This window comes from Typopeltis vanoorti, chromosome 12 (assembly GCF_054136105.1).
Source record: "Typopeltis vanoorti isolate ZY-2024b chromosome 12, IOZ_Tvanoo_1.0, whole genome shotgun sequence".
In the NCBI taxonomy this organism is placed as follows: domain Eukaryota; kingdom Metazoa; phylum Arthropoda; class Arachnida; order Uropygi; family Thelyphonidae; genus Typopeltis; species Typopeltis vanoorti.
Window position 1 is genome coordinate 114836504 of NC_143560.1, and position 14809 is coordinate 114851312.

A 14809-nucleotide genomic window follows, 5' to 3' on the forward strand; every position below is an offset into this window, starting at 1 on the left:
TATCAGTGGAACTAGCTGTACATCCAGAAATGAGATGTTGTGTTTGTATACCAATGCTAGAAGTATAAGGAACAAGGCAGATGAAATGGCTGCACTAATTGCGTCTGTTCACCCAAAGATTGTCGGAATAAGTGAGACATGGTTGGATGAAGACGACATCCTGACAGGAATAGAGATGGAAGGGTATGATATGTTTCGTGAGGATAAAAGGGGTAAAAAGGGAGGGGGAGTGCTATTGATGTTAGAGAAAGAATTATGTCCATACAAGGTAGAGATGCAAGAGGGAAATAGTGCCAGTGGTTTTGAGGCAGTATGGTGTGAGATAGAGGTGAATAAAATCAAATATTTGGTGGGATGTTGTTATAGACCTGGTAATGTGGATGGTGGTGATAGAGAAATGTATAGTCAAATTAGCCAAGCAAATAAGAAAAGGGTGATCATTATGGGCGATTTTAATTATGGCAGTGTAGACTGGAATGATGAGATTGCAACTGGAAGTAAAGAAAATGAGTTTCTTGAGTTTTTGAGGGATAACTACCTCAGACAGTATGTAACAGAACGCACACGAGGATTAAGAATCTTGGATTTGGTCATCTCATCAGAGAATGTAATTATAAATGAGGTGCCAAATCATCCACCAATTGGTGAGAGTGACCATGAGGTGGTTGCCAGCAGTGCAAGGACCCCTGTGAGAAAAGAGGATATGTGGACTACAAGGGAGGTGATTATGAACAGCTCAAGGCACAGCTTACAGGTTTAGCATGGAATGAGGAGTTAGCTGGAAAAGAAATCAATGTAGCTTGGGGGATTTTCAAAAACTATGTAGTAGATGCAATGTCTAAATGTATTCCAAGGGTGAGAAGATTAAATAAGGTAGGTGTGAGATGGATGAATAAAGAGATTAAGCATGCGATACAGAAAAAAAGGGCATTGTGGAGGCAGCATAAGAGAAGTGGAAATAACCAATTTCATGAGGTCTACAAAGACCAGGCAAGGAGTGTGACTTGGTTGGTGAGAGTAGCTAAAGAGAGGTATGAACAGCAATTAGCTAACGAAACCAAAAAGAATCCTAGGGAGTTCTTTCTATATATAGCCAGCAAAATTAAGAATGATTATGAAAGTGTTAAACTGTGAATGAAATTGTTTTGTATATTTTTATTCTTCATTCACATTTAACGTAATCTACCATATACTAAGCAAGACTTGTTTAAATATTATTTGTTAGTCCCTTGCTTAAAAATTATTATTTATGTATTATCCTTGAATTTTATCAGTTATTATTTAATTATATAAATTTAATGTATATTATACTATTGAAAGAACTCTGTAGCAAATAACATTTATCTTATTACTTTATTCCTTCAATAATATTTTGGGGATTCCTATGTATGTAACCTTTATGTGCCTTATATAAACTGTAACATATATTTTATTATTATTATTTGTAAATGAAATGAAAGACAAATTAAGTAACTATAATATTTTTATTATGATTTTTCATTACTCAGTGTAAAAGTATAACCTTATGTAATGCTAATGCTTATGTTTACGTTCTGTTTTGATCGTTGCCATGGAGATATAAATAAAATAGAACGCGCGAGCGTAGAGTGTGGTCTTTGATAATTGGGACAGGAGAAATTAATAAGTTAGACGGAGGGAACAAGTTAGAAGCGGGAAGAAGGACAGCATAGAAGCGAGAGGAAAAAGTAAACAAGGAGACTGAAGGCCAGGGAATTCAAAGGAGTAGCATTGAGAAGTGTGCGGAGACAAGGAGAAAACTTATAGATAGCTGAGAGTGAAGTCAGCAGTGGCAGTAATAGGAATTTAGTGCCGTAATAGGATAACTAAAAGACCGGAAGATTAATAGAAGATTCAGAATAAATCCACTAAGTTTTAGAATTACTACGTATTCCTATATCGCTTTAAAGAAGGATTATACAAAGCTCAACTTGTTATACAGTAGTAAACAAGGAATAATTATTCTGCCTTATAGTAAGCCTGCCAAGAATTGTGTAGCGCGATAAATAATAATTTAGTTATCTCCTTGAAGAATTCTTTTGAATAGTGTTCCATCGGAGTAATAAGTGAATATAAGTTTGTAATGTGCTCAAATTGAATCTGATGTGCTAAGGATTAATCCCGGTAAGAACAGTCCTATTTTACTTTAATTCAGTGTGAAAGTTTAAGTGATAGTTCCGTCTCGAATATCCTAACATTTACTATGGCGTTTCACTGAATTTCGGCGAAGTTAGAAGTTGAAAATAACTCCCCTTGAAGCAATAACTGCCGCGATTAATAATGTTATAAGTGCTTGCTAAGTGTTAAATATAAAGTGTAACTGAGTGATACCAGAAAAGTTATTTAGCAAGAAATTCTGTAGTAATGATCAGCATGAACAATTTTTGTAACTGAGAGAACTGTGAATTTTGTGTCTGAAGATTTGAAGTCTAATTTAATATGAATGTTTTGACTTGAAGAACCAAGTTGATTGTATTATCTTATTTTCGGAGTTAAATTTATGGACTTGTCATATAACCTTGTATTAAATGTTTTGTTTTATTGATTTCAATATTGTGTGTGCCTGATTCTTTTTCATTGCACCGTTCATAAAAAGTTCGAACCTTGCGGAAGCCCTAAGTGAAAATTATTAAATTCAGCCTGTATGAATAAGGAGACTGCTAAGTTAATTGAAGATTGATTCTACTATTTTACCTAGACTAATCTAAGTATAGGGTGGCACAGTATAAATATAAATCTCCCTATATTTTGATTAGTAATCAACCAGCAATTAATTGATTTTATTAAGAACAACATTACAACAAGATGGCGGACCATGGAACACGGAGGACATTCCAATAGAAGGATGACACTGATTGGAGAAAATGGTATAAAGACAACTGTTGCAGAAGATGTGGTAGAGATACTTAACGAACAGTTCATAAAGAACTTTCAATCTTGTGAATGTGACTTCATGGAGAGATTCAGAGCAGTTGGTGATGGGGAGGAGAGACTGACTGTAAGTGAGCAAGAGGTGTTTGGGGATTTGAGTAAACTAGACGTAAATAAGGCTGTGGGATTTGATAATATATCACCACGTATTCTGAAGGAATGTGCCAGAGAGTTGACACCTGCCTTGACATATTTTTTTAATACGAGTCTTGTACTTTGTCAAGTTCCTAAAGAGTGGAAAGAGGGCAAGATTGTGCCACTTCATAAAGGAGGTGATCGAACTCAAGCATCAAACTATAGGCCTATCTGTGTGTCAGGTGTTGTGGTTAAGTTGTTGGAGAAGCTTGTGAGAACTAGGATCCAGAGTTGGGTTGACAACAATGGTATAATCTTTGATGAACAGCATGGATTTGCTAAAGGGAGGTCATGTTTTAGTAATCTACTCACTTATTACAATAAAGTGACTGCTTCCTTGGACAGAGGAGAAGGATACACAGTAATATACTTGGATTTCGCAAAAGCTTTTGATAGAGTACCTCGTGATAAGTTGACAGTCAAACTAGAGCAGATGGGGTTTAATATTAGATTAGTGCATTGGATTGGAGACGGGCTTTCTGATAGGTATCAACAAGTTGTGTATGGGGGGTGCGATATTTAGGAAAAGGAAAGTCACTAGTGGAGTGCCTCAGGGGTCTGTTTTAGGGCCATTACTATTTAACTTGTATATTATTGATATTGGCAAAGATTTGGATGGAGATATTCAGTTGTTTGTAGATGATGCAAAGTTGATACGAACCATAAAGGGCAGTGAGGTTGTAGCCTTGCAAGAAGACTTGAATAAATTGAGTTATTGGGAAAGCAAATGGGGATGTGAGTTCAATGTTGCAAAATGTAAGGTTTTAAAATTTGGAAAACAAAGATGAGATGCAAAATTTATGCTTGGTGAGAATATATTGTTGGAGGTAGAGGAAATAAGAGATCTGGGGGTGATAGTGGATAAGGATCTAAAATTCAGGGGACACATCGCCAAAATTGTGAAGACAACACAAAGGCTTCTGGGAAAGGAGGACACTGATGTGTAGAAGTAGGGAGATTCTTGTTCCATTGTATAAGGCTTTGATTAAGCCACACATTGACTATTGTGCCCAGATTTGGAAAACAGGTTTTCAGAAGGATGAAGAGATGTTGGAAAAGGTCCAAAGGCGACTGACTAAGGTAGTTTCTGACCTCTGGAATGTTGAATATGAGGAAAGATTGTGAAGATGTAATTAGCAGAGTCTGGTGGAGAGCAGGAAGGGGGGAGATAGGAGAGACATACAAGTTGGTAAGGGGTTGTTATAAGATCAATGGTGGAGAGGTTCTACAGAGAATAGTGGAAGATCAGGGGAAAACCAGAGGTCATCCCTGGAAACTGTATAAAGAGGGTGTGAGCAAGGGTTTTTCTTGCAGAGTTGTGAATGATTGGAATGCCTTGCCTGAGATTGTGGTGTCTGCAAGAGTTTGAGTGTGTTTGAGACACGGTATGATGAGATGTGTGTGTGTGATACCTCCCAAGTGAGTCTTTGACTCCATGAGGTCTTGGGGTCATAATAATAATAATAATAACCCCCCAAAAAATCCAAAAAAATTATAAAAACCAGTAAACCACAATCTCCCTGCACAATAAAGATTACACCAAATCTATCACCATTCCCTACATCCAAGGCACCTCAGAGAAAATAACAAATATCCTCAAAAAATATGACCTTACTTCTTGTTACAGACCATATAAAAAGTTGGCATCCCTTATCCCCTCTACCAAAGACCAACCACTTCCCCTAGACCTACCTGGTGTATACCAGGTCCCTTGCAGCTGCAAATTGTCCTACTTTGGCCAAACAGGCAGGACAGCAAATATCAGGATATCAGAACACAAAGACTACATCTGGTTTCACCAGTACAGCCACTCTGGGCTGGCAGACCATGCCTTAGATACCCATCATAGAATTCGTTGGAAGAAAACTAAAATAATACACCGCAGCAAGTTTAAGTATGAAAGATTATTCAAGGAATCATCAGCTTCTCTAAAAAACGTTCGAAACCTCAACAAATTTGTGTGCATGAAACTACCCCAAATTTGGGAGACTTACATTATGAGAACTTCAGCCCAACTGCTAAGACAACCAAATTAGCCCATCAGAGGGCACCATTAGAGCTTTAAGAGCAATATTAATTTCTTGCTTTCTTCCTCATTTGCTTTTGTTAGTGCCTGCGTGCACATACCATATTTTTATGTTCCTGAAGATGGCAACGTGATGTTGCCGAAATATAGAAGTTATTCATTAAAGTTGCCTTTAATTAATATACTTTATATGCGTTGTTAATTCCATAAGCTTATTACTAGTTTTACATTAATGGTGATGATAATTATCATTTTCAGTATCTCCATTTCTTTGCACCACTTTTATAAAACCCCTTTCATATCTTATAAGTTTCTATTGTTCCCTCTTTTTTACCTATGAATTGAAGCACCCCACATCTTCAACCTATCCTCATTTTAATTTATTGCAACCTATCAAAAATATCTCTGATAAAAATGTTCAGTTTTATTTGGTCTCCAACATGACATTTTTTTGAGCTTCAAAGTTAGCCATTTTATTTTTTCTGCAAACTTTTCAGGTTTCAGGAAATTTTCAGGTTCCAGAGTTTGAATTCTGCAGCAGGCATAGATGTTTGTGATTGTGGGAGATGAAAATCATTGCCTAATTTGAGATCCCACCCTGTGTATCGGAGGTCTGAAGTGGCTTCTTGAAAAAATTCCGTGTTTGGTCTCTATACAGGGTTTTTTCTGGACTATGTAAAAATAAATAAGAAATTTTGAAAAATATATACAAAAAAGATAATAATGGGGGAAAAAAATTGCAAAGCATTTTTCCACATAGGGAAAACACTTGAGTTAAAGTAAAAGTTAAAATTGCATTTTTTAAATTTTGCTTAATATTATTATTATTTTATTTCCAGAAGGAACCATTGTGACTTTCACAGCTACAGCTTATATTGGGTATTATAAAAATAAGACACAGTCTGTACTTCATCTAAAAGTGGAGAAGCCTGTGCTATCAGCCATCATTAAAGGTAAACTTTCTGAAAATGTACAGTTGTTTAATTTTCTGTATACTGTGGAAAACTATAGAGACAAAAGCACATGTTAGAGCATATACTTTACTTATAATTAAGAAATATCACTAGATGTCTCAGCCGCTATATCGAGGTCATCTTCATTGGGAAAACATATATATGAACAAGACACAAGCTTCATGGCACTACACAAAAGTGAGCTAAATCTAACTGCATCATTAATCGTAAATCATCCAACTGTAAATTATAGTTAACCACATATAGACAATTTCTAGATGGTTTCTAGGTAGATAAGTGGTTTAAATCTTTTTTCTTATCATTTTCTAAGATATGGATAGCTCTATTCTTTGGCTTGGTGGTAATGCTGGACTTTCAAAGGTGATGGATTGAGCTGGCATAAGGGTTTTCTATAAACATAGAATGATATGCTGTTTCATGCTTCTTTAATAAATAATATGCCTAGATAGGATTCTAGTTTGTAGAAGGTTTGTTACACCTTTCTGTTTCAGTACTGAATTTAAGAAAATATAGAAATCATTGATGTTATCTGTGAGAGTCAACATGGATTTGTGAAGGGGGCAATCTTGTTTTAGCAATATGCTAGCCTTTTATAATAAAGTTACAAGAACATTAGATCAAGGAAAGGCATATACTGCAATTTTCTTAGACTTAGCGAAGGCATTTGACAGGGTGCCACATGATAAGCTGATATTTAAGTTGCAGCACATGGGTCTGAATGTCAGATTGGTCAACTGGATTCAGGATTGGCTGTCTGATAGGTATCAGAGAGTTATGTATGGTGGAGCATACAAGTGGGGTCCCACAGATCAAATCCTCTTGCAGGGCTACCACATCTGCACTATTACTAATAATTCCTTCCCAGCTTCGCATCATCTGCAAACAACTGAATATCCCCTTGCAATCCACTGGCAGTATCATTGATATAAAAGTTAAACAATATAGGTCAATGACATTGCCAGTGGATTGCAAGGGGATATTCAGTTGTTTGCAGATGATGCGAAGCTGGGAAGGATTATTAGTAATAGTGCGGATGTGGTAGCCCTGCAAGAGGATTTGAACAAGCTAGATAGATGGGCAAATGAATGGGGATGTCTGTTTGATGCAGCAGAATGTAAAGTCTTGAGGTATGGGATCCATCGATGGGAGGATGCATACTCGATTGGAGGAGCTGTAGTGGAGGAGGTAGGGGCGACAAGAGATCTGGAAGGATAACTAGTGTGATAAGAAAAGCTAAAGCAGATTATGAAAGGAAGTTAGCAATGCGGGCTAAAGAGAATCCCAAACAGATCTTCTGATATGTTGCAAGGAAAAGAAAAAAAAAATGTATATGACAGAATTATTATAAGGAATGCCAGTGTTGGGAGGTAACTGAATCAGTCAAAATATTAGAATTAATAAGTGAACATTTTGCAAGAGTAAATCATCCAAGTGGTGGGTGATGTTGCAGCATGTATGGGAACCGAGGAAAATGAAATGAAGGTGCAAAGCATATTACAGAACTTTAATGTTAACACAACTCTGAGATTGGATGGTATACCAGCTTGAGTTTTACTACAAGCAGCCAGGGAATTTTCGGTGAACTTGACTATGAGTCTCAGCTCTTGATTAGTCCTGAGGAGGTGGAAAGAGGGGGAAATAATTCCATTGCATAAAGGAGGATCCAAGACTAAATGATGAAGCAAATTACTGACCAATCAGCATATCAGGAGTCATTGTCAAATATTGGAGAAATTGTTCAAGGGGAAAATACAGAAATTGATAGATGGAAATTGGATTAAGTATGGTGGAGGGGAACAGCATGTTTTGTGAAGGGTGGTTATTGCCTCAGTAACTTCCTTGTGTTTTATGATACAGTGACAGCTGAGTTGGATCACTGTAATAGGTTTGCAGTGATACTGCTGGAATTTGCAAAGGCCTTTGACAGGATACCACATGGAATTCTAATCAGGAAATTGCAGCACATGGGGATGGATAGTAGCAGGGGTGGACTCTTGTGAGAATGGGTGCTTGGGGGAAGGGGAACGACATCAGGTAACATTGAGCCCAGGGGATTCGTGAAGGGATAATGATAGGTATAGAAGCAGTGACATTTTTATGCTCTATATAGGAGTATCCGAAAAAAGGAGATGAATTAGTGGTGCTGATAGCATCAACCTGGCCAAAGATTATTGGGATCTCTGAGATGTGGTTGATGGAGGATGATATAATAACCAGAATTGAAGTGGCAGGGTACATCATTTTTCGGAAGGATAGGAAAGGAAAACGTGGTGGTGGAGTACTGCTTATTATAAGTGATGACTTATGTCCTCTAAGAGTGGAGGCTTTGGAAGGCAGTGACACAGGTGGTTTTGAAAGCATATGGTGCGAGGTAGAAGTGGCCAAGTCAGGGTATTTAGTGCGGTGTTGCTATAGACTAGGAAGCACAGAGGGTGGAGACCAGGAGATTTTAGCTACAGCAGTATAATCTGGGAAGAGGAAAATGCAAGTAGTAAGGAGGGGATATAATTTCTGGAATACTTGAGGGACAAATGTCTTCGGCAGCATGTAATAGCGGTAACAAGAGGTTCAAGAGTTTTGGATTTGGTCATAGCATCAGAAGCGCTGATAATAAGTGAGATTACATCTCTCCCACCAGTTGAAGAGAGTGACCATGTGGTTTTGACTTGGAAGATGAACAGACATGCAGGTGTATCAAAGAAAAGGGTACGTATGTGGAATTATAAGGCGAGTGATTATAATATTGTTAGGTAACAACTAGGAGCAGTTCCATGGAGGGCAGAACTGGAAGGCCAGCATATCATTAGTGCTTGGGAAATTGTGAAAGAATATTTGTTAGCAGCAATAGCAAGCTGTATTCCACGGGTGAAGAAGCAGACACAATTTGGTGTAAAGTGGATGACAAACGATATCAAACAGGAACTGCAGTTGAAAAAAGAGATTATGAATGATATATAAGGAGAGGGATGGAGGACAGATACATGAAGAATATAAGATGCAGACCAGGCGAATGACCAGAATGGTGAGGAAGGCAAAACTGGAATATGACAAGAGATTGGCACTAAGATCCAAAGAAAATCCTAGGGGATTTTTTAGCTATATGGCCAGTAGGCGGAGAAACAATTGTGGAAGAAACATATTGCGGGATAAAAATGGGAATGGAGTGACTGATGCAGAGGACATATTAGAGTTGTTCAATGAGCACTTTATTGGAGTATTTCATCCTGAAGGAGGTTTTAATACTAGAGGGATAGGGCAAGTTCAGGGTTTAGAGGTGCAAGAGGAGAGTGTGTTCCAAAACTGAGCCCTCTGGATACCAGTAAAGCTGTTGGACTGGATGGTATTTCACCACGGGTTTTTAGAGAAAGTGATAAAGAACTGACAGCTCCGTTTATCCTCTGGCTTTTCAATAAAAGTCTGACTGTGGGAAAGGTACCCAGGGAATGGAAGGAAGGTAAGATAGTGCTGCTGCATAAGGGTGGTAGCAGACAGGAAGTGTCTAATTATAGGCCTGTTTGTGTGTCATCATTAGTTGTTAAGGTCTTGGAGAAGTTAGTGAGGGACTATATATACAGCTTGGGTAGATGAGGGTAATGTTATCTGTGAGAATCAACATGGATTGTTAAGGGGCTCTCTTGCTTTAGTAATATGATTACCTTTTATAATAAAGTGACAAGAGCAGTTGATAACTGAAAGGCATATACTGCCATTTTTTTTTTTTTTTTTGATTTTGCGAAGGCATTCGACAGGGTGCCTCATTATAAGCTGATATTTAAGTTGCAGCAAATGGGTTTAAATGTCAGGTTAGTCAAATGGATTCAGGATTGGCTGACTGATAGGTATCAGAGAGTTGTGTATGATGGGCCAATATTAAGGAAGCAAAAGGTACAAGTGGGGTTCCACATGGATCAGTACTGGGACCTGTATTGTTCAACCTTTTTATCAATGATATTATCAATGGATTGCAAGGGGACATTCAATAGTTTGCAGATGACGTGAAGCTGGGAAAGGTTATCAGTAATAGTGCAGATGTGGCAGCCTTGCAAGAGGATTTGAATAAACTAGACAGATGGGCAAATGAATGGGGATGTCTGTTCGATGCAGCAAAATGTAAAGTCTTGAGATTTGGGATTCATCGATGGGAGGATGCATACTCGAGTGGAGGACGTAAGGGAGACAAGAGATCTGGGGGTGATGATTGATAGAAAACTGAAATTCAGGGAGCATATTGCAAAGGTGGTGAGGGTAATTCAGAGGATTACTGCAATACTGAGAAGGATGCTGACCTGCAGAGATAAAAGAGTTATCATTCCGTTGTATAAGGCCGTGATCAGACCACACTTAGACTATTGTTCTCAGATTTGGTCCCCAGGATTTGAAGGGGATAAATTGTACAGAGGCAGATAACAAAGATGGTTTCAGGCCTGTACAAAATGAGTTATGAGGATCGACTGAGGGAATGTAGACTGCAGGGCTTGGTAGATAGAAGAAGGAGAGGTGATATGATCGAGACTTTTAAACTGTTGTGAGTCAGTTACAGGGTAGACATTGGAGAGTTCTTTCACTTGGTGGAACAGTGGGAAGGAGCGATGACAAGAGGCCATCCCTGGAAGTTATGAAAGGAAGCTGTGTGCAAGAGGGTGAGGAGTGGTTTCTTTGTATGGAGGGTGGTTGAACTTGGAATGCATTGCCTGAGACAATGGTTGGAGCGGGAACGGTAAATGGGTTCAAGGAGTGGTATGATGAACTTTGTGTTTCCTAAAAACGACCTCCCTCCCACGATAAGTCTTTTGACGCCATGGAGGCTTGGATAATAATAATAATAATAATAATAATATAGGTTTGTTGAGATGGATAGGAGGGTGGTTGATGGAGAGATATCAGAGGGTAGTTTATTCAGGATTGTAGTCCAAAAAAATGGCCCGTGAGTAGTGGCAGGTCCCAATGTTCTGTTCTTGGACCACTACTATTTAATTTGTTCATTAACGATATAGGAAAGGATCTGAGAAAAACTGTTCAATTATTTGCTGATGATGCAAAGTTGGGTAGAGCAATAGTTAATACATAGGATGTCAAAATTTGGCAGGATGATTTGTATAGATTGGCTGACTGGGCAAAGGAGAATGGATGTCAGTTTAATGTGGCAAAGTGTAAGGTTATGCATTTTCAGGTGAAAAGATTACCAGCTGTATACCATATTGGTGGAAATATTCTTCAGGAAATTGACGAAGCCAGAGACTAGGCAGTATTAGTGGATAGGATGTTAAAGTTTAGGAGCACTAGCAAAACTAGCTAAAGCAGCTCATCAGATCACTTGGTTACTGAAGAATACTTTGACGAGCAGAGACAAGCAGTGGGAAACTTTTGTGTCCTCAATAAAGAAGAACAATAACGAACCTTGATAAAATAACATGTTGACTACTGCACACAGATCTGGCACCATGATTTCTTGGTGATGATGAGGAGGAGAAGGTGGAGAAGTTCCAGGGGTGAGTGAAAAAGTTGGTAGCATGTCTATGGAATGAATCTTCCAAGAACAGTTTAAAGATTTGTGGGTTGCAAAAACTAGTTGACAGACTGAGAAGTTGCCAGAGTCTATTGTGGGCCATTCTCTCGCCACTTGATGTAAAACCCCAACTGGTATACCATCCAATCCCACAGCTGTATTCACATTAAGGTTCTGTAATATGCTATGCACCTCCATTACAGATACCTCAGTTTCAATATAAGCCTTTGGCTGTTTCATTTGTGCAATATCACCACTTGGATGATTTACTCATGCAAAGTGTTCACTTAATAATTCTACTATTTTGACTGATTCAGTTCCCTTCCTATCATCATTCCTTAAAATTATTCTGCTATATGTATTTTTCTTTTACTTGCAACATAATTTGCTTCTGCCTTTCTCACCACACTAGTCACCCTTCTGGCCTGTGGTTTGCACTGTTCATGTGCCGGCAGGCCACCTTTCTCCTTAAATTATCTCCACAATTTTCTTTTTTTTTTCAGCTCCAGTGTGATGATGATATTTTTGCATTTAACTCCCACTTGATTTACTCTGCTGGCTTTAGATATGCAGTCTGCCATTATCTTCCTGAACCACTTCCCATTCACTATCAACATCCAGCCCGTGCAGTTTTGCATGCTAGGTGCTGATACAAGCAATCATCTAAGCTTTTCATACTTATCAGTCCTGTAATTCCACATATACCTCGTCTTAACTGAAAATTCCACATATTTGGTCACCACCAAAAGTTCACTCTTACCAATTGTTGGCAACGTGATTATATTCGTTATAGACAAATTCTCAGATGCAGTTGCTAGATTGAGCAATTTCAAACCCCTGGTACAGGGGGTGGGCAACCTTTTAAAGTGTGTGTGCCAAAATTGCAAAATCTTTATTGCAAAATTTTCTCACGTGGCAACTGAAATTTTGGAAAGATATTATTATTATTATTATTACCTCAAGACCCCATGGAGTCAAAGACTCATCTAGGAGGTCCTTTTATCATACACACAGCTCATCATACAATACCTCGAACAAATTCAAATTCTCTGCAGACACCACACTCTCAGGCAAGGCATTCCAATCATTCACAACTTTGCATGCAAAAAAGCTGCTTCTCACTCTCCTGCTCACACCCTCTTCCAGGGATGACCTTTAGTTCTCCCCTGATCTCCCACTCTTTTCTGTAGAACCTCTCCAACATTGATGCTATAATCTTCCCTCTTCCTCCTATCCACTAGATGTAAATTGCATTTTCTCAACCTTTCTCATATTCGACATTCCAGAAGTCAGAAACTACTTTTAGTCAGTCGCCTCTGGACGTTTTCCAAGATCTCTTCGTTCTTTTGAAAACCAGGTGACCATATCTGTGCACTTATACAATGAAACAGTATCTCTTTATTTCTACAAGTCAGTGTCCTCTGCATCACTCCCAGAAGTCTTTGTGTTGTCCTCACAATTTTGGCAATGTGTCCTCTAAATTTCAGATCCTTATCCACTATCACCCCAAGATCTCTTATTTCCTACACCTCCAACAATATATCACCAAGCATAAATTCTCTATCCCATCTATGTTTCCCAACTTTTATAACCTTACAGTTTGCAACGTTGATCTCGGATCCTCATTCCCATGTCCATTCACTCAATTTATTCAAGTCTTCTTGTAAGGCCACAACATCTTCTCTACTCTTCATAGTTCTTCCCAACTTTGCATCATCTGCAAACAACTGAATATCTCCTTCCAAATCTTGGTTAGTATCATTAACATACAAGTTAACAGTAATGACCCCCAGAACAGACCGCTGAGGTACACCACTAGTGACTTTCCTCTTCTGGGATGTTGCTTCCCCCCCATACACTACTTGCTGATACCTATCAGATAGCCATTCTGATCCAATGCACTAATCTAATATCCAACCCCATCTGCTATAGTTTGACTATCAACTTATCATGTGGTAATCTATCAAAAGCCTTTGCGAAAGCTTAGTTTATTACTGTGTATCTCTTTCCTCTGTCCAAGGAAGCCACCACTCACCTTATTGATTGGTATTTTTTTTAAGTATTGGGAGAACCTTTTTTAAATAATCCAAAATCACACTAGAATAATAAAATCAAAGAATATTGTAAGAGTGATTATTGTAAGTCATGTAAGATTGAATGAATGTAAAAATCAGTGACAGAATTTTTACTTAAAAGTCCTTCTTCCCTGTTGATACTGTCGATATTTTTTATTTGCCTTTAAGTGTATTACTATCTGCCATATACAGCACACAATTTAAAGACCAATTTTTAAGATCAGCAAAGGAGTAAACAATAATACTGAATTTTTTTTTTTTTTTTTTTTTTTTATAAAGATCAATCAGACAAGTTTTTTTCAAGTGTTTCCAATATGTTATAGTGCACAATCTCATAATCATTTTACTTGACTAAAGCACGATAAAATAAAATAAAATTAAAGATGTTCATTTAGTAATTCTTAATCCCTTATGAGTAATACATGAAAATTATAGTAGATACATGAAAATTATAGTAGATAAAATAAACTGTTATTTTACCTACATAATCTATTAAACAGAAGTTAATCTTTACTATTTTTAATAGAAAACATCAAATCAAAACTAGATAAACAAAAATAGTGGACGTTTTATTTATTTAGCATCATTGAGACTTCTGCTGCTGCTGCATCACTGATGATGGATAATTTGTATTAGGTTTATATTTTGTAACCTTTAGAGATACACATGTGCAACTAGTTTCATCTGTAAGGCCTACTTCTTTTATGAGAAGACATAACGAAGTTTATCACCGAGAACAATGATTCACAAGAATATGTAGATGCAAAAATGGATAGTAATTCTGTTGCAAGGGTTTATAATCTTTCTAAAGCGGGCCTGGTTGGCTGAGTGGTTAGCATATCTACTCTCCAGCCAAAAGACTGCAGGTTCGAATCCTGCTGTGGGCATTTTTGTGGGCATTTGCTGTGGGATGTTTCTGATTGTCTGTAGCAGTACTAGTGCTGGTGGTGTTGGGTGGTAGGAGGTAGATGGTGTTAGTGTAGTTGCGGTTAGTTGTAGTTGGTGAGAGTTGTAGAGTAGGGCCCTCCCTCAATGAATCTTTGGACTCCCTGGAGGTGTTACATAATAATAATAATGATGATAATAATAAAGTTAATGGAATAGTATTCCAAGTCCTTAGTACCTCATTTTCTGCACTTCTCTC

General features: G+C 37.9%; 1 protein-coding gene across 4 annotated transcripts in view; it reads left to right on the top strand.

The window, feature by feature from the left end:
- LOC150101147 (uncharacterized) overlaps nt 1-14809 on the top strand; it is a 916082-nt gene that overhangs the window by 512310 nt on the left and 388963 nt on the right. For all 4 annotated transcript variants that reach the window (XM_090401639.1, XM_090401642.1, XM_090401641.1 and 1 more), the window contains one exon: nt 5950-6063. In XM_090401639.1, coding sequence (XP_090257765.1) covers nt 5950-6063 — 114 coding nt within the window. The remainder of the gene's footprint in view (nt 1-5949; nt 6064-14809) is intronic.